At 39.4% G+C, this 21129-nt stretch overlaps 1 protein-coding gene across 1 annotated transcript in view; it reads right to left on the bottom strand.

Annotated features, from left to right (window-relative positions):
- The window catches only part of rngtt (RNA guanylyltransferase and 5'-phosphatase), a 307137-nt gene that overhangs the window by 27158 nt on the left and 258850 nt on the right, over positions 1-21129 (bottom strand). The window contains exons 14-15 of the mRNA XM_059982400.1: positions 14438-14504; positions 63-186 (exon numbers count right to left, since the gene is read on the bottom strand). Of these exons, the coding sequence (XP_059838383.1) occupies positions 63-186; positions 14438-14504 (191 nt within the window). The remainder of the gene's footprint in view (positions 1-62; positions 187-14437; positions 14505-21129) is intronic.

A 21129-nucleotide genomic window follows, 5' to 3' on the forward strand; every position in this document is an offset into this window, starting at 1 on the left:
TATGTTTCTCCAACACATTCTTTAGATATTTAGCCCAAATGGAAATTTTCAAAACTGCTTACCCATAGCTGTGTCATAGGAATTGGGGTAACTCTTGTCCAGCCTTTCTCGCATTACAACCCAACTATTGTTCTCAAACTTGCATTCAATGATCTTATTGTCATATGCTCTCAGTTCTTTGTTTACCTAAAAGATAAAACAGCGATGAGAAATAAGAAAATGTATATCGAAAATCTGCAGTTGTTGGAATCAGCTTCTGTAAAGTTGCTGTAAAAAAAAACAAACGTATACCATAACTATCTTTGCCTCTTTGCAGAGGCTGCTAACTCACTATTTCTAACACCTGTTATTAGAAAAAGGAAACTGCTTATTACAACAAGGTTAGTGGGAACTGTATGTGACATTGAAGAAGCATTTTACGCCATTTCCTAGGTAAGCACACAATGTTTAATATGTTAAACCTAACAAATTAATGTATGGCAAATGTCCAAATGATCTGCAACTGTCACTGTAATGTGTGCTCAAAGAAATATTACAAGCAATTTTCTCTAACATATTTCCCTAGTATTACACCATAATAAAAAAGTCTTTTACAAAATTAGTGTTTTAAAAATAAACGAGAATTTGTGACAATGATGCAGGAAATCCAAACTTCTCTGACAATTTAATTTGCTTTGTTTAAGCAATTGCCACAGGCTTATAATCATTAAAACCCAAGTAGCAGAAAGCAATCTCAATTTTATAGGAACACACACATACCAGGTTACTAAATCGATTAATTTTCTAGCATAATGGTAAACAAAAGCAAATATGTAAATCATTGTTCTGGGATTGCGGATTGAGAGAAAATTCCTGCTACTATTCCTGAATTTTATATTAATTGAATGGGGCTGAAACTTCAAAGAGATACCAAGGAGATACTGCCCTCTCTAACGTGATGCCTTTCAAATGAGGCATTAAGCCAAGGTCACTCTTGTTCTTTCACATGAAAAGATGTGCTCTTTGAAAAGACATGGAAATCTACATTTATTCCTGAACAAACATTTCAGAAAGATATATTTAATAATTCCTTCTGTTGCTTTGGATACTTAATTCTATCATGACTTGACTTGAAGGAAAATCATGGGCTATAAAATTCTCACAATTAGAAAATCTATTAATTTTACTTAATTATGATTGAGGATTTTGAGCTTTATTTTCAGGGTGGACATCTTTGAAGGATTCCTTGAAGTCACCTAAGACTATATGCGAGTACCTAGATCTAGCCATCTTTTGATGCTGCAATTCTCATCTGGAATAAATGGATGAGAATCTGTTTTATCTATGCCTGAGTCTGTGTTGAAAGGAACACTGCTTTTCAGCCTTTACAACCTCATGAACATCTCTAAAAATTAACATCCTGCAAATCTGTACTCAAATTGAGTCTTTTCTTTTTAACTCCCTTCATCTTTTAGTTGTATTCATTCCATCTGTATTGCCCTTTTATGCAAATATTTATAACCCTCTTGATTACATTTCACTCTATTTCTCCCTTTATTGCATGCAGTTACAGCAAGTTTCCCCTCATACTGATTTGTTTTCCACATTTTAGTGTTTAATTTCTACACAGGTTTGTTTCTTGTTAATTAGGTGGTTCATCTGTGGAAACAGCATAAATTCCTCTCTTTTCTTTTCCCTTTCAATGTGGCTGGTGTTCTAGCGAGGTCTCTGATCTACAACAGCACTCAAACTGTTGTTTTTCACGGCACTGAGTCTTCGCTCATGGACCTCACCAACCAACTGTTTTTTGACATTCTCTAGGCCTAGCATGGAAAATGCCAGGATGCAGCCCTGCGGACAACCGATTCCAGGCTGGGCTACCAACTGAGGCAACTGAGAAGGAACATCAAGTTATTGTGGTGGCGGATGCTGAAGACAAAGATCTATGCAGTTAAGCAGTCGCTCGCTCGCTCCCTCTCAGCAGTGGGGACAGTTTGCTGCTGATTCTTGAGTTGGCGAATCTTGGAATAAAATGCAGTGCGGCAGACTGTAACATCATCACAGATATCTCCTTGTCCCTTGTTAGTGAGAGAATGACAGCCTGTAGCATGTCAAATTGTCGGGTAAACAATAATTTTTGTTGAATGCATACCATGGTCTCTCTTTGGGGGCTTTGCTATTGCTTGGTGGGTGGAGAGCACTTACACTTTTTACTGAAATGAGAGGGGGCTTGAACATTTTTCTGTTGCTCATTCTTTTGGGGTTCAGTTTTTTGTGGATGTCTGCAAAGAGCAAGAATTTCAGGTTTATTCTGTATACATTCTCTGATAATAAATGGAACCATTTGGCCATTTGACTTGAGCTTAATTTTGTAATTGCTAATGTAATTAATCTCATGTATACGAATTAGATTCAGTCATACAGCTGGGAAACAGGCTCTTTGATTCAAATGGTCCATGCTGATCAAGATTTGCATTTAAGCTAGTCCTATTTGCCCACTTTTGATCCATATCTCTTTAAATCTTTCTTATTCATGCACTTATCCAAGCAACTCCTAAATGTTCACATACATGTTTCAAACATTTCTAGCAGCTCAGTCTATATAAACTGACCACTCTCCCGGTGCACAGTAACCCCTCAGGTTCCTGTTAATTCTTTCTTTTCTTACTTTAAAACCTATGTATTCTAATTTTTGATTCCCCAAAACTGGGAAAAAGACAGTGTTCATTTACCCTACCTTGCCTCTCATAATGCTAAGACAGTAGATTCGGTTAACTGGGACACACCAGAACCGGTACATATTAGCCTGATAAGCAACTACCCCAATTAGCCGTAGTTTCATAGATAGTTAAAAGGTATAAAAGACACAAGCTACCATTAACTGATTAACAACTAATGTACTTAAATGAAATACAGAATAAATTACAACACTACCCATACCTCTACAGTACTATAAAACTGAGTATTAGCTCATGATAGTTATCAACCAAGGGATTCATATACCGTGTTTTTTTGATTGATTGAAAATGAACAAAACCAGCACAGACATCGAGTGCAGATAATGGACTGCCTTCATGCAATGCTTTAGATTATTGAATCCTCCAAATCTTCATTTTCATTGGGTAACATTCAGGATGATTGTCAATACTTTCTTAATTCCTAAGTTGCTGAAGAAGTGAATTTTTATCATTTTCACTCCTGGGAGTTTCTGGCACCACTATGCCTGAATGCTTGAAACCACAGTGAGTGAAACTGTTCTGAATTTTCTTACTACTTATTTCTCGCCACCTATCAGTGACAAAAATCACTTTTTTGAACACAAACACACGCAACAGATGCTATTTAAAAACCGATCGTTTTAAGCACTGTGTACTGTCTAACAGCTATGCAAGTGCACCCAACAGATACTAGTTAGAAACTGTTCGGCAACAGTATCCTGCCTCAATTAAGCAGCAGAGAGTCCCAAATAACTGAAGATAATCCCAGATATTTTGTCAATTTAGCTTTCGTTCACTAAGAGTTGCTCCAAATAAATAACTGCCCTGATTAACTGATGCCCAAAGTAACTAGAATCCATTGTACTCGACCAGACTCAAAACAGATTGTTAGTATATATATCACCAACCCACTAACTCCATCTTTTATTAACTGGTTTTAATTATGTGCATTACAGTTTCTGCCCAGCTCATCAACCACTTCTTCAATAAAACAACAGACCAACCCACGTCATCTGCTTGAGGGAAAAATGCCATTACAGTCAATATTGACATGTATGGCCCATTACTCAACAACTTCAGCCACACTGAGAAAGATCACTACTGAAAGATTTCTTGTGACCTATCGCAGGCACACAAAACATCTGATACCTTCAACCTTACTGCACTGAAGTGAAAAAGCAACCCGAGAAATTTCTCTAGCCTCTGACTCACTGTGAATAACAACATAGAAAATACATATGCTCAAATAAAATATTCAGTTCAGTAGAAGCAGGCAAGGAAAACAAAATAAATTATCCACGTGATAGAAAATGTGCTGTAATGTACCTTGATGAAAATAATTAGAATTCTGCATTTAATTAACATATTTAATATAGATTCATGGGATATATTGTAGGTGCCATCAGCAATACTGGTATTTATTGTCTATCTTAACTGCTTCTAAAAGTCACACACAAACCAGACCAGACCAGATAAAGATGGTGGCTTTCACTTCCAGGAGAGCATTAGTGAATCAGATGGGTTCTGAACAATATTGCAGGAGTTACATGGTGTACCAGAAGGCTGTGTGGTTAGCCCCATGCTTTATACTTATGCTTTATACTTATCACTTTATACTTATGACTGCGAGGCAAAACACAGCTCCAATGCCATAGTCAAGTTTCTTGACAGCATCACTGTTAATGACCAAATCAAAGGTGATGACAAGTCAGCATATAGGAGGGAAACTGAAAATCTGGTCGAATGATGCCACAGCAGCAATCTCTTGCTTAATATCAGCAAGACCAAGGAGATGATTACTGACTTCAGGAACAGGAAACTGGAAGTCCATGAGTCAGTCCTCAATGGAGGATCAGAGGTGGAAAAGGTCGGCAACTTTAAATTCCTTGGTGTTATCATTTCAGAGGATCCATCCTGGGTCCAATACATTAAGTGCAACTACAAACAAAGCATGGCAATGCCTCTACTTCCTCTGAGAGGTTTGTGAAGATTCAGCATGACATCTAAAACTTTCTATAGATGTGTGGTGGAGAGAATCATGGTTGCATCAAGGCCTGGTATGGAAACACCAATAATCTTAAACAGAATACACTACAAAAAGTAGCCGAGTGGCCCAGTCCATCATGGGTAAAGCCCTCCCCACTTTTGAGCAGAACTACACAAAGGGCTGTCATAGAAAAGCAGCATCCATCATCAAGGAGCCCCAACCCCAAGCCATGCTCTCTTCTTGCTGCTATCATCTGGAAGCTGGTACAGGAGCCTTCAGGACTCACACCACCAGGTTCAGGAACAGTTATTACCCCTCAAACATCAGACTCTTGAACCAGTGGGGATAACTTCACATGAAGATGAACTAAATAAGTATTTGGCATCAGTCTTCACTGTGGAAGACACCAGCAGAATGTCAGAAATGCAAGGGGCAGAAGGGAGGACCATTGCTATTTCTAATGAGAAGGTGCTTGGGAAGCTGAAAAGTATAAAGATACTGCATTGTGCTAAAGTCTTAGGCACGTATATATGGCAAGGGTACCTAAGACCTTTGCACAGTACTGTAACGATTTCACGCATTAAACTGATTAACCCGATTCTGATATGGGTCTCTATTGTGGACTGAGAGTGGAAAGGAGGCAGGGAGAGGGGAATCACAATTGAGAAAAGGGAAAGGGAGAGGGAAGGGAGCAGAAAGCACCAAAGACATTCTGTAATGATCAATAAACCAATTGTTTGGAATCTAATGGCCTTGCCTGGTGTCTCAGTGCTGGGTGTGTCCATCCCTCAGCACTCCTTCTCTGCTACCTGGCCCGCACCCCTCCCATGGCACTCCACCTTCACCATTCCGAACGTCCTTTGCTCCCATCATATTTACAAACTTGCTCTTCTGCTCCATGTTGACAACTACCATGCAAAGGTCTTAGATACCCTAGCTATATATATGGGCTGTAGACAAGTCACCTGGACCACTTTGACTGCACCATAGGGTTCTGAAAAGGTAGAATGGTTCCTGAGGACTGGAAAACTGCAAATGTCACTCCACTCTTTAAGGAGGTAGGGAGGCAGAAGAAAGGAATAGGTCAGTTAGTCTGACCAGTAGTTGGGAAGAAGTTGGAGTCTACTACTAAGGATGAGGTTTCAAAGTACTTGGAGGCACATGATAAATTAGGCCAGTCAGCATGGTTTTCGAAGGCAGAAATTTTGCTGACAAATCTGTTGGAATTCTTTGAGGAAATAACAGGCAGGATAGACCAAGGAGAGTCAGTAGATGTTGTGTATTTGGATTTTAAGAAGGCCTTTGACAAGGTGCCACACAAGAGACTGCTTAACAAATTAAGAGCCCATGGTATTACAGGACTGGATAGAAGATTAGCTGACTACAAGGAGGCAAAGAATGGGAATAAAGGGGGGCCTTTTACTGGTTAGCAGCCAGTGACTAGGGGTGTGCCACAGGGGTCGGTATTGGGACTGTTTTTTTTCATGTTATATGTCCATCATTTGCATGAAGAAATTGATGGCTTTGTGGCTGTTATGTATTTAATATTTGAGTAATAGTATAAATATTGTAAATCAGATTTTTTTATAGTTTTTATGTAATGGTCAGAAAGGGAGAAGGGAGATTGTCTGGAAGCCAAGTGGCAGTAACCCAGAAAAGTTTGGGAACCACTGCTCTCGAGGTTTGATGTTTGATGTCCACATTTTTTTCTCATTGGTATTTGCAATGAAGCTTATTGTCCCAGCCACTCTCCACTTTAGCAAATTTTACATTCTTGTCATTCTCTTGTAAAGAGGGTTTCTTCTTTTTGTTAACTAGCAGGAATGCTAATTTACTGATAACGAGAATGGTATTCCTTTGTAAACCAAATGGGGATTAATGTTCTTTCTTCTGAGTCTGTAAGCTTTTGTTGACGGGCTTTTGGGCAGATCGGCGCGAGGGGGTCGAGAGAGAGGACGCAATGCTCTAAGCTGGGTGAGGATCGGACGGGGATCCGAGGCCGGGAGATTCTCCGAGGAGGGGGGGGGATGAAGCTAGATGTGCTTGGTTGACCACTCGGAGGGTCCTGAGCTGTTTGGAGAGTCGAGGAGTTCGGAGGGTCCTGAGCTGCGAGTCGAGGAGTTCGGAGGGGAGCGAATGGTGGCCAGAAGACTTCAGTAATTGAGCTCCAACGGCTGTGCACGAAGTGGTTTGGACTTTGATAAGTTTGGCGCCTTTTCTTTAATTTTCTCTTCATATATACTGTATCGTTATTAATCACTTAGTTATAGTAACCTTTATAAATTGTACTCATTTAATCGCATATGGTGTACTGTCTGTTTTTGGGCGAGGCGGGGACATCACACAGCATCCACACTAGCTGATTACCCAGTTTGGCGGGGCCAAAGGCTGCTCCCCCTAGACGAGAACGAGCTGAGCGAGCCTGAGGCGACCCAGGGGGTTACACTCTGGATAGGGAAATTTTCTCCTGGGTTTATTAGTAAACACTGTGTTCCCACTGCTGTCTGTAAGGAGTTTGTACATTCTCCCCATTACCGTGCAGATTTCCTCTGGGTGCTCCGGTTTCCTCTCACAATCCAAAGTCGTACCAGTTGGTAGGTTAATTAGTGATTTTAAATTACCTCCTGATTAGGCTAGGCTTAAACTAGGGGATTGTGGGGCGGTATAACTCGACGGGCCCAAAAGGCCGACTTCACACTGTATTTCAATGATAACAATAAAGCAATAATATTCTTTGATTACACAATTCATCATGAGCTATCTATAAAAGTACATTAATTGCATACGGAACTACACCACCACGCTATAGGTGTGTGCCTCACTAAGGTGAGAACAAAGTAGACAAGTTACCCCCGACTTCATGTTTTTCTTTCAATTAGTTTTACGTTTTGGAGTTACAAAACATAACAGTGGCTAAGATTACGGATGATATGAAGATAAGTGGAGAAGCAAGTTGTGTTGAAGGAGCAGGGAGTTTGCAGAGGGTCTTGGATAGATTAGGAGAGCTGGGGAAAAAGTGGCAGATGGATATAGTGCTGGGAAGTATATATTCATGCACTTTGGCAGAAGGAATAAAGGTGTAGACTATTTTGTAAGTGGGAGAAAAATCAAAAATCAGAGATGCAAGAGGACTTGGAGTTATCATGCAGGATTCCCTAAAGGTTAACTTGCAGGTTGAGTGAGTGGTAAGGAAGGCAAATACAATGTTAACATTCATTTCGAGAGGACTAGAATACATAAGCAAGGATGTAATGCTGAGGCTTTATAATGCAATGATCAAACCATATTTGGAGTCTTGTGAGAGAAGTCGTGGGCCCGATATCTAAGAAAACATGCTGACACTGGACAGAGTTCAGAGGAAACTCACGAGAATGATATCATGTTAAAGGCTTAACATGTAAAGAGTATTTGATGGCTCTGGGCATGTACTTACTGGAGTTTAGAAGAATGAGGTGGAGAGTTGGGGGGGGGGGGTGGAATCTTATTGAAACCTATTGAATATTGAAAGGCCTAGATAGAGTGGAGGTGGAGAGGATGTTTCCCATAGTGCAGAAGTCTAGGACCTGAGGGCACAGCCTCAGAGATGAGGAAAAATTTAGAACAGTGATGAGGAAAAATTTCTTTCGCCAGAGCTTGGTGAATCTGTGGAATTCATTGCCATGGACTACTGGATAGATTTAAGGTGGGGAGTTATAGGTCCTTGATTAATCAGGGTGTCATAGGTTACAGGGAGAAGGATGGAAAATTGGGGTGTAGCGAGATAATAAATCAGCCATGATGGAATTGCAGAGCAGACTCAATAGTCAGAATGGCCCAATTCTGTTCCTATGTCTTGTGGTCTAAATTGAAAAGAAAATGAATAAATTAATAGTATATCACTGAGCTCTGCAAACCAACATGATCTCAGCTATATACACCTCTTGTGCATTGAGTTAGCATCAGCTGTATTAGCAGTAAGCAATCAATGACAGCATTCTCAGGCCTCAGAGGGGCTAAACCAGTTCCTCACAAATGACTGGCATTACAAGTGCATTTGCACAAAGGTAAGAGCAGGAGCTGGGATCAGCTGTAATAATTGAAAAATTCTCCTGTCCTTTCTTAACATTGTTCTAAAATGTCTCTAGTTCTTAAGATCTTTTAAAAACATCAATGGTTTTATAGCTAGTTCACAGCAGATTAGAGCTATGAAGAAGAGCATTAGAAACATTTGGTTGCAAAGAGTATTAAAACTTCAATGAGCTATGATGCTGAGTGCCAGCATGTGTCCTTTTCCAACTTGTAGAAAGGTTCCGTATTCATTATAATCAATTCAGTACTGTGACTTCTTATGATACATGATCTAATTCCAATAAATTCACTTGGTGTAGTTCCTTATACACTCAAACACTGATTTTTAAATTCTTCTCACATTCACCTCTGACATTCAAAACCATTTTCTTTTACAAGATTATATTCATAAGAAAAATCTTCACCATAGTTCCCAAAATTTCATGGTTTTCCTTTCACGTCCTTCCTTTCATAATCCGTTAGTGTTCAGTCAGGAAAAACAGATAGTATTGATACCTCTCTGCTGACCTTTATATTATTGATATACATTATCTTCCCTTTTCAGCACTTTGCATTCCTTATGGTCAAGCTTAAATTATCTTCTATCCTATTACAATAGCAATTTTTAATTTATTTATCTTGCACACTCCCCACACTTTCTCTCATGGCTGACTACAGCTGCTTTAAGCTGTTAGCTATAATTTTTTCATGTTTCTTACTAGAGGGTAAGTAAGATTTTACAAATCCCTAAATGACATCTTGGATCCTAGGCTCGAGAAGTTGTAGAGTTTGAATGTCTTATACCACTGAGCCACATGCAAATGCAATTATGTAAAATGAGTTATAACATTGCAGAAAATGGAAGGTTAAATAAATTTATTCATTCGCCCCCCCCCCCCATCCTTTCCCACTGATCTCCCTCCTGGCACTTATCCTTGTAAACGGAACAAGTGCTACACATGTCATTACAGTTCCTCACTCACCACCATTCAGGGCCACAGACAGTCCTTCCAGGTGAGGCGACACTTCACCTGTGAGTCGGCTGGTGTGGTATACTGCGTCCAGTGCTCCCGGTGTGGCCTTTTATGTATTGGCGAGACCCAACGCAGACTGAGAGACTGTTTCGCTGAACACCTATGCTCGGTCCGCCAGAAAAAGCAGGATCTCCCATTTGCCACACATTTTAATTTCACATCCCATTCCCATTCTGATATGTCAATCCATGGCTTCCTCTACTGTCAAGATGAAGCCACATTCAGATTGGAGAAACAACACCTTATATACCGGCTGGGTAGCCTCCAACCTGATGGCATGAACATTGACTTCTCTAACTTCTGTTAATGCCCCTCCTCCCCTTCTTACCCCATCCCTGATATATTTAGATTTCCCCCCCCTCCTTTTTTTTCTCTCTCTTCCCATCACTCTGCCTGTTCTCCATCTCCCTCTGGTGCTCCCTTCCCCCTTTCTTTTTCCTTAGGCTTCCCATCCCATGATCCTTTCCCTTCCCATCTCCAGCTCTGTATCCCTTTTGTCAATCACCTTTCTGGCTCTCAGCTTCACCGCACCCCCTCCAGTCTTCTATCATTTCGCATTTCCCCCTCCCCTCCTACTTTCAAATCTCTTACTATCTTTCCTTTCAGTTAGTCCTGACGAAGGGTCTCGGCCCGAAATGTCACCAGTGCTTCTCCCTATAGGTGCTGCCTGGCCTGCTGTGTTCCACCAGCATTTTGTGTGTGTAGGTTAAATAAATTAGCTGCTTTCTTGAAGGCACAAGGGACTGAAGATAGCCTGACCCGCTGAGTTCCTCCAGCACATTGGTTAACTACTTTCTTGGAAGTTTTTATTTTAAATTTGAATGTAGGTTGAACAAACTAGGTAGATTTCTACTAATGTCTGCATTTCAATTAAATATGGGAGTGTGGATAGAACCTTATGTTCTTGCAAATAAAGGGGAAGGACATTGAGATAACTGCAACTAGCAAAAACAAGTCAAATATAGTCTTTAATAACAATATGTCCAGCTATTTATACATCCCATATGTCTTCAGAATTTTTACATCTGAAACTTCACAACTTAACAACGCTGTAGTATTTCTAATACAGTTGACTACAGTTAAATGAGCCATCAGGGAAGCCCGTTATTTGGGACAATTTGAGAAAATAGCCAGGGTTCTCTTCATTTATTTGGGATAATATGCCACTTATTTGAGACAGGGGACTGTTCCCGAACAGTTTCTAACTAGCGTCAGCCGCATGCACTTGTGTGGCTGTTACACGTTACACTGTGCTTGGGATGAACGGTTTTTAAATAGGATCAGTTGTGTGTGTGTTTGTATTCAAAAAGCAGTTATTTTTGTCAGTGATAATTGGTGAGAAATTAAAAAATAAATCCATTCAGAACTGTTTTGCTCACTGCAGTTTCAAGCATTCTGGCTTGGAGATGCCAGAAATGACCAGGAGTAAAAATGAAATGATTTTACTACTTCAACAAGTTGGGAACTATGAAGAAATTATAAGCATTGACAATCACCTTAAATGTTACAATGAAAATGAAGATTTGGAGGATGCAATTGCCAAAAGAATTGTATGAAGGTAGTCCATTATCTGCAATAGAGGTCAGCCCTGTTTTTGTTTATGTACAGTCAAGCAAAAGATCATGGTAGTGTACACTGGATGAATTACTCCATCGATAACTATTAGGAACTAATACACAGTTTTATAGTAGTAACAGTACTGTAGTAGTATTGGTAGTGTTCTAATTAGATCTGTTTTTCATTTAAATACTCAATTAAAGTTGTTACTCAATTAAACAGTGGTTTTTTTTTAAAGCATTTTTAACCATTTCCAAGAAACCAGTGAATTGGGGCAGTTGCTTAATTGGGCCACAATGTACTGGCCCCATTGTGTCTCAATTATCCGGAATTCACTGTATTTTGAAGTCCTACATCCATTAAAATCTAATACAATCTAGTAATGGATAACATCTGCGTATTAAATGGTTCAGTATGTCAATGATCAATTCCAACACAATCCATTACTTTTTGTGGATCAACATCATTTAGTCCTTTCTCAGTAAATAATGTAACAAAAATTCATGTGGCCAAGGTTCTATATGGACTTTGGTACTGAAACAGCAACAGAAATTTAATTGTATTCTGTAATTTACAGGGCATACAAGTTATCCTCAGCTTACACAAATACATCATTAACACTGAATCATTGTAAATTTAACTAGTGCTGGACATACAATTAAATCCATTTCTGCAGGCTTGTATGATTAAGTAAGGTCACGTAGCACTATTGATCCATCCATTATTTTTACCAATGCATTTGTATATTTTACATGCAATGCAATTTTTTGCTAAATAAATGTGATATCAAATTGTTCCATTGTTACTCAGAATGAAAACAGATAATTTCACAAATAGATCTATACAGCAAATGGATAGCGCATATTGGTAAAAGAAAAATCTATTTTTGCGCTCTATTATAATCCATCAGGCCGTAACAAACATTCATTAGAAGTATAAAAATATGATGACAATTTCAGTGCTGATTATTGACATAATTCTGTTGCCGAAATATTCAACACACAGAATAACTACAACATATTCTGTTAGCATGTCTGTACTCTGGGTTGATAAAGATAGACTAAGCTCTATCAACTGCCTGACCCTCCTTTAACTACTATCTTCAAATACTTTGAACTGAGTTTAAGAGTATTAATCTAGTCCCTATTGGGAAGGGCTCACTTAAAAAATTACTCTCACATTTTGTTTTACTGGTAAATCTCCCCAGAGACAATAGAATATCTCGTGCTAAAGAATTAGAAGTGCTATAATTAACTATACCTGGAAATTAAAACCCTAACTCGCCAACTTTATTCACTATATATTGTATATTTTAAAGGAATTTCACGAACTTCACAAAATCTGACAATAGCAACAACTAATGCATACAATAGATGGAGGAGGGTGAAGTGTTCTACAATTTGTAAAGCTTTAGAAAACTGAACATACTTTCATTAAGTTAATCTCATTCTATTTTTCACTATTCCACTATTGCCAGCCATACCTCCAGCCACCTACATTCCTTAAATTATCAACCCCTCTATCCCTTCCTCTCTCTTATAAAATGGCTACAGCTTTTGATAAGTGTTTGCCCAGTTTTTTACTTATCTTACTAGTTTGATAACAATGCATGTGTTGTGATGCTTTGCTGTCTTGAAGGTTGTATAAAATACACAGCAACACACAAAATTCCGGAGGAACTCAGGATGCCATACAGCACCTAGAGAGGGGAACAAACAGTAGTTTGTGTTGGGTCCCTTCATCAGAACTGGAATGGAAGGAGACAGAAGCCAGAATAAGGTGGTGAGACAAAAGGAAGGAAAACACCCTGCATCCCACCTTCTTATTCTGGCTTCTGCCTCCCCCTTCTTCATTCCCAGTGCGGACGAAGGGTCCTGACCCAAGCATTGAGTGTTATTCCCCTCCATAGATGTTGCCTAACTTTCTGAGTTCCTCCAGCATTTTGTATGCGTTGCTCAAGATTTCCAGCATCTGCAGAATCTCTTCTGTCTATAAAATACACATTACTTTCATTAAATAATACCATATTTTTAAGAGAGAAGAATTTTCAGAATAAACATATGAGTTTGCAATAGGATTGAGGTCCAAAGTGGGTGAATGACCCAGGAAGGTGGTGCTACTGGTTAAGAGAAGATGGTGAAGGCTTGTTAACAACCCAAATGATCTGCTCTCAAATGTAAACAGACTGAGAGAAAATAGAAATCAAGGAAGGAACTATAAACTACTAAGCCCAGCAAATGATGGCAATCTGGAGGGAAAAAGTATACTGGAAATATCCAGCAGTTAAGCTGGGAGAAAAAAGTATACAGGAAATATCCTGCAGTTAAGTAGTGAGGAGAGAAAAAGTGAATATTGCTAGAGATTAATGACGGACACAAATGAGAGTGCTGGCTGCCTGAAATTGAGAGATTTTTACCCTTTACCATTCTGATTGAAGATCATTGATCCGAAATGTTTCCTTCTCCCTATATGCTGCCTGACCTGGTGAAGATTGGTTTTATTCTGTTCAGCAGTGGGGGGGATAAAAAACTAAACTTATAGAATGATATTATTCCTTGGAAGCTTTGCTCGCAAATTCAAATAAATGTGATTAGTGTTATATTTATCATACAGCATTCAACCCAATGAGTTTGCAGTGGCTCTTTTCAAAGAGAATTCATTTAGTCTCATTCATCATTTGTCTTCCCATGTTCCTACAATTTATTTCTCTTCAATATTGATATTTTTTAATCATGGAAAACCACCCTTAGGAACATATCCATATCACTGAGCTGTTGACATATTGAAGAATATCTCAAAAAACTTGGTCAACAAATGGATTTCTCCATTTATCATACAGTGTGGTTTTGCAAGTTGACCAATTCTTAAATTGACGTACATCTCAGCACAGAGAGCAATGTATATTCATAAATATGTTTTTCAGTTATAGCTTGACAAATATCCTTTCACTATTAATAAGAATTGTCATTGCTTTGGTTTTAATTTTCATCACAGAGATCTGGGATTTTATGCAACAGAAGTTCAGAAGGTAAAAACTACTTTAATTCACATAGTTAGTTCAAATCACTATTCCACAATTCAAATCTTTAGTTCAAATCACTACTTTAATCACATACCTTCATCTGAGCAAAGGGTTGTTCATAATTGCCAACATACAGTAGTCCGACAGTCTGAGGGAGTAACCTTTAGAAAAAAATATGAAGAGTACAACCAAGTAAGCACAAAAATCATAGAGAGTTAGTAACTGCCCTAAGTCAGTGCATAGCTAGTACCATTTATGAGTTGAAACAACTATGGCAACTCTTCTTTAGAAAAATAAGTGGGCAGAATTCTACAATCATTGATAACAAAGGAAGCTTAAATACAAATAGTTTAATACACTACTTTCTGCTAACTATCTGCTATGCAGTCATGAAAATTTAAGAGTGTTTTCACATTTTAAATAAATTAACATATCAATAGTACTTAGAATTGTTTCAGGATTAATACACTTGAGCAAAATTAACCTTTTGTTCAACAATCATCTGCCACAGAGCTCAGTGGTCCCACCAACTCTTCAACATCTATGTAAGCAACATGCCATGTAGATGACAAAGAGCTGAGGTAATGTTGCCAAGTCCACTCTAAACAGCAGTAGTGTTAATGTAGGAATATTACCAGAACTGGAGCTGAAGTCAAATGCCCAAAAACACAACTAGTGCAGTTTTTTTGACTTTGCAATAAAAATGCCAAAAATCTTGACTGCGACTTTTGGCAGCAGCAATGTGGAATGTGATCCCTTCTCAATTTATCTCGGAGTGACAAAAGAATTTTCAATAACTATCAAATACTGATAACAAGAAACAAGAAAACTAATATGGAGATACAAAAAACTGTAGAATCTGTAATCTGAAGCAGAAAACAAACTACTGGAGGAACTCAGTAGAGCATGTGGCATCTACAGAGGAAAATGGACAATTAAGTAGATCATCCAACAATTGTGGCACCACAGTAGTGTAGAGGTTAGCAAGATGCAACTTGTGGCGTCTGGAGTCCAAAGTTCACTTCCAGCGCAATCAGTAATGACTTTGGGCATATTCCCAGTGAACCACATGGGTGCTCCAGTTCCCTCCCACAGTTCAAAGACACACTGGTTAGTGGATTAACTGTTCATTGTAAATTGTCTTGTGATTAGACTGGTTTTGAAAAGCAGTGTGACTTGTTGGACCAGAAGAGCCTGTTCCATGCTGTATCTCTAAACAAACAAATAAATAAACAAATAAATTAATTAATGAATTACAGTTACAGACCCTTCAATCCAGTGTTCATGATGACCATAATGCAAATCTAGCTAGTGCTAATTTCCTACATTTAGCCCACATCCTTCTAATCCCATATATCTATCCAAGTGTCCCTCAATTGTACTATTACACCTACCTCAACCACTTCTGGCTACTCATTCCGTATAGTCACTACCCTCTGCAGCCTCTCAGGTCCCTTCAGAATCATCCTCCTTCACCTTAAAGCTATACCCCCCCCCCCCCCAAGTTTTGGACTCTCCTATGCTAGGGAAAATACCTACCTCAGCCTCTCAATTTTAAGCTAATTTGCTTTGTCCTGCTACTTAAGAACATCGATGTTCACGGGCAATTTTCCACACTGTCTGGTAGATGCCAATGTTCCATCCTGGAACAGCCTGGCTAGCTCTAGAGCATAAGTCTTTAGTTTTGCAGTCTGGTAGCTGTCTGGTCCAACAGAATCAGTGCTCTCAGTTGCTTCCTGACATCACATGGAGAGAATCAAAATAACTGAAGATTTGCTTCTGTGATACTGGGAAGAAACCAAGATAGATCATTCAGTTGCACATCTGGTTGAATGTGGTTGCAAATGCTTCAGCCATATTTTTGCTGATCGTGCCATCATTGAGGATGAGAGCTTCGCTAGTGGTGTAATAACAACTTCTCACTCAATGTCAATAAGACCAAGGAACTGATAGTAGGCTTCAGGAGAAGAAAATCAGAGGACAATGAGCCAGTAATCATTGGCAGATCAGAGGTGGAGATCTCCATCTGTGTTGAACTCCATCTGCCACTTTTCAGCCCAGTTCTGCATCCTATTGATGTCCCATTCTAACATCTAACAGCCCTCCAGACTATCCCCAACACCCCCAACTTCTGTGTCATCAGCAAATTTACTAATCCACCCTTCTACTTTAAATTCCTGGATGTCACTAGCTCAAAGGACCTGTCCTGGAAACATCATATAAATATAATTGTGAAGGAAGTACGACAGCGCCTTCATTTCCTCAGCAGTTTTGTGGAGATTTGTCATGTTATCAAAAACCTTGGCAATCTTCTACAGATGTGTGGTGGAAAGTGTGCTGACTGGCTGCATCACGGCCTGATATGAGGACACTAATGCCTTCAAGTGGACAATCCTACAAAAGGGAGTAGATTTGGCTCAGTAAATCGCCGGTAAAACCCTCCCAAAAATCGAACACTTAAACATGAAGCGTTGCCGTAGAAAAGCAGCATCCATCAAAGATCCTCACCACCCAGGCCATGATCTTTTCTCTCTGCTGCCATTAGGTTGAAGCTACTAGTGCCTCAGGACTCACACTGCCAGTTTAAAGAACAATTACTACCCCTCAACCATCAGGCTCTTGAACAAATGGGGATAACTACATGTCCTTCGTTCTAGAATGCAAAGCCTCATCCTGAGAGCAGATGTGGCAGAGATGGAGGAATTGAGAGAAGGGGATGGTGTTTCTACAAGTAACAGGGTAGGAAGAGGTATGGTCCAGGTATCTGTGGGCATATAATAGACATCAGTGGATAAGCCGTCTCCTGAGATAGAGACAGTGAGACTGAGAATGGGGAGGGGGGTGTCAGAAACAGACCGGGTAAATTTGGAAGCAGGGTGGAAGTTGGAGGCAAAGTAGATGAAGTCGACAAGTTCAGCACAGGCGCAGGAAGCAGCACCAATGCAGTCACTGATGAAGCGTAGGGAAGTGCAGGAAGGTTGGAACATTGACTGTTCCACATAGCCAACAAACAGGCAGGTATAGCTGGGACCCAAGTGAGTGCCCATGGTTACACCTCTTGTTTGAAGGAAGTGGGAGGAGCCAAAGGAGAAATTATTTAGGGTGAGGACAAGTTCCACCAGACAGAGGAGAATGGTGTTGGAGGGGAACTGGTTGGGTTTGGTGTCCAGAAAAGTACAGAGAGCTTTGAGGCCTTCCTAGTGTGGGGTGGAGGTATATAGGAACTGGTAATACATAGTAAAAATAAGATGATAGGGGGCTAGGAAACCTGAAATCATTGAAAAGATCCAGAGTGTGTGAAGTGTCCAGATGTAGGTAGGAAGGATCTGAACTGAGGGGATAAAACAGAGTCAAGGTATGCAGGAACAAGCTGAAACAATGGATCTACTTGGATAAGTGGGTATGTGGATCTTGGGTAGGAAGTGTGAAGTGGTTCATTTTGGTAGGTCAAATGTGAACACAGAATATAATATTAATGGTAAGACTCTTGGCAGTGTGGAGGAACAAAGAGATCTTGAGGTCCATGTTCATAGGACACTCGAAACTGCTGTGCAGGTTGACAGTGTTGTTAAGAAGGCATATGGTATGTTGGCCTTCATCAACCATGGGATTGAGTTCAAGAGCCATGAGGTAATGTTACAACTATATAAGAACTTAGTCAGACCCCAGTTGAAGTACTGTGTTCAGTTCCAGTCATTTCACTACAGAAAGGATGTGGATGCTATAGTGAGTGTGCAGAGGAGATTTACAAGAATGTTGCCTGGATTGGAAAGTGTGCCTTATAGGTTGAGTGAACTTGGCCTTTTCTCCTTGGAGCGACATAGGATGAGAGGTGGCCTGATAGATGAGTATCAGATGATGAGAGGTTTTGACCATGTGGGTAGCCAAAGGCTTTTTCCCAGGGCTGAAATGGCTAACACGAGGGGGCATAGTTTTAAGCTGCTTGGAAGTAGGTACAGGGGGGATATCAGAGGTAAGTTTTTCACACAGGGAGTGGTAGGCACGTGGAATACTCTGCCAGCGACGGTGGTAGAGGCGAATACAATAGGGTCTTTTAATTGCCTCTTTGATAGGTACATGGAGATTAGAAAAATAGAGGGCTATGTGGTTCACACAAGTTGATAAGGTGATTAAGAAGGCACACGGTGCGTTGGTCTTCATTAGCAAGGGCACTGAGTTCAAGAGCCATGAGGTAATGTTGCAGCTCTATAAAACTCTGGTTAGAGCACTTGGAGTAATGTGTTCAGTTCTGGTCACCTCATTGTAGGAGGGATGTGGAAACTTAAGAGAGGGTGCAGAGGAGATTTATCAGAAAGCATTCTGGTAAGGTAATGACGACTTGATAGAAGTACGCAAGAGGATAAGAGGCACGGATGGGGTTGACAGCCAGCATCTTTTTACCAGGGTGGCAATGGCTAACACCAGAGATTCTTAGACAGTCACATGGATGTAATAAAACTGGAGGGCTACATGGGAGGGAAGGGATAGATTGATCTTGGAGTAGGTTAAAAGATCAGCACAACACTGTGGGCTGAATGGTGCTGTACTATTTTATGTTCCAAATCTTTTGATCTAGCATTTGTTAAATTCGTTATCTGTTATGTACCTTGCTGTCAAGTGCTGGTTTATGGCACTCCCATAAAGGGTGTTGAAGCACTGTATTTTTCCTTTCCTGAGAAGACAGCATAGCTGGAAGACACATATTTATTGGAAACTTTTAAATTATCCTTGAAAAAGAGGGTGGTGAAAATAATCTTGGTGCACTATAGATTATTGTAGGAGTAAAGTTACCACTACAGTGTAACTGTATATTTGGGATTTAGTCACGTAAATAAAGAAATGGTGCTTTATTTTTAAGTCAGGATGGTATTAGATTTGGAGGGAAACCTGCATGCAGTGGTGTTTCAATGTGCCTGAAGCCTTTAGATTTCTTAGCACTGAAGAAATGCTATCAGAGTAGCCTAGTTATACCTGAAATGTGCACTGCTGGGCTTTAAGGATGCAAATATTTAACACATAGATGTAAGCCGCTGCTGTGGAGATGAGATAGTGTTCCACATTAAAAACCCCTTTTGACTAATGAAAAACAATCTTACTGCTAAAAAAGAACACAAACATCGGCAGCCTAGTAACAGGCTTTGTTTCAACTTTATAAATATTTAGTATATAAAACAGAGAACTTTTATATTCTATATAACTTAGATATGAAATACTGACACTCTCAAAAGGGGATGACAGAATGAGCAACATGGCAGTGGGCACCCTATAAAAATGAAATGAAGATATTTTCATTATTCATTTTCTTTCAGTTCTTCAACTTGAGGCTACATCAAATACATAAAATAATTCGGCAACCTATTACTGTTATACTACTCTGCTGAGAGTTTAACAACACAATGTACATTTCTATAGCACTTTCGATGTAGAAGATTCAAAGTGCTTCAAAGGGCTATCAAACAAAATCTGACACAAAGCCATATATAGAGATACTAGAATAGATAACTAAAATAAAGGTCTAGAGGCACTCAATTCAAGAGGCATAACAATAGATAATTTTACCTTTGTCATGTGCAACTTCCATTACTTCATCCTAATACTAAAGCAGTGACTAAGCCTGATCCAAACATTGAGTTGCAGGAAAGATGATTGAAGGGAATGGCACTATCAAGGACTTTGGAATGGAAAGAAATGTAAAGAATAGATGCATATCTTTACAAAAGGCATGAGTCAGAAAGGAGTGATGTTGGCAGATTTGAAGCAGAGCGCAACAGTATCTGAAATGTGAAAACTTGGGCAGGCAAGGAAGGTGGATGGTCAGCAGCTCAGTGAGAAAAGTGTCAAGAATCCTTTATTTCTACTTTCACTCCTGCATGCAAGATGTGCTCAGAGAAGTTCAACAAAATCCAGGTGAAATATTGGAGCAAGAAACATGCAAACACAATACGCATATACGATCAGTGAATCAACATTTTAGGAACTGACATATCTGCCAGGATTCTCATTTAAAGCAAAGTAGAAATGTGTAATACCTGCCCTTCAGCACTTTATCGCAGAATCGTGAAACTGTGAAGCCAAGTAATGTGTTGGCCATTTTGAAGCAAGTTTTCTAGTAGGTCAATTCCTCTAAATTACTCTCCATGTAATTTCTTTTTAAATCAACTGTGAAAAGTGTTTCCCAATGTTGCTCCCACTCTTCAAGTAGCAGTCAACAGCAGATACTTATTGTTAAGTCTTGTATTTCAGCACACTGCAATATCAACAGCTTTCTTCCTAACTCTACTTCAATGAAATGTTGTCTTCCAGAAAACAAATTGGATATTGGCTATTCCAATCCAATAAAAACCCCCAGTCACTTATTAACACCATATTAGGAGCAGCCACATAATGTTTTTTAAAAAGTGAACCTACGCAATCTGTCACTTTTTCCAAAGATACTAAAGATGATCAGCTTGACAGTGGGAAATTATAGATTGTGATCATTGTAGATAGGAGTATCCATATTCACAAACAACATAAATATTGAAGATAAGGACATTGCAAAATTATCAACATCATGAAACATTTGATTGACAACGAGAAATAATAGAGCTTTGAAGCCTACTGCTTTGATGAACAAAAACTTGGGCTTCAGAATATGATTTTCACACTATTACAAGGAATTGTAGAGAGGCTTCAATTTTAGACAGCTTAATAAGTATTTTCTATAATGTGTTTATACTTCACCAGTAATACATCCTCTCTATTCTTATCATCAGGCCCAGAATCCCATTAAACGTTGGCACATTT

The sequence above is a fragment of the Hypanus sabinus genome, chromosome 10 (genome assembly GCF_030144855.1).
Source record: "Hypanus sabinus isolate sHypSab1 chromosome 10, sHypSab1.hap1, whole genome shotgun sequence".
NCBI classification, from domain to species: Eukaryota; Metazoa; Chordata; class Chondrichthyes; order Myliobatiformes; family Dasyatidae; genus Hypanus; species Hypanus sabinus.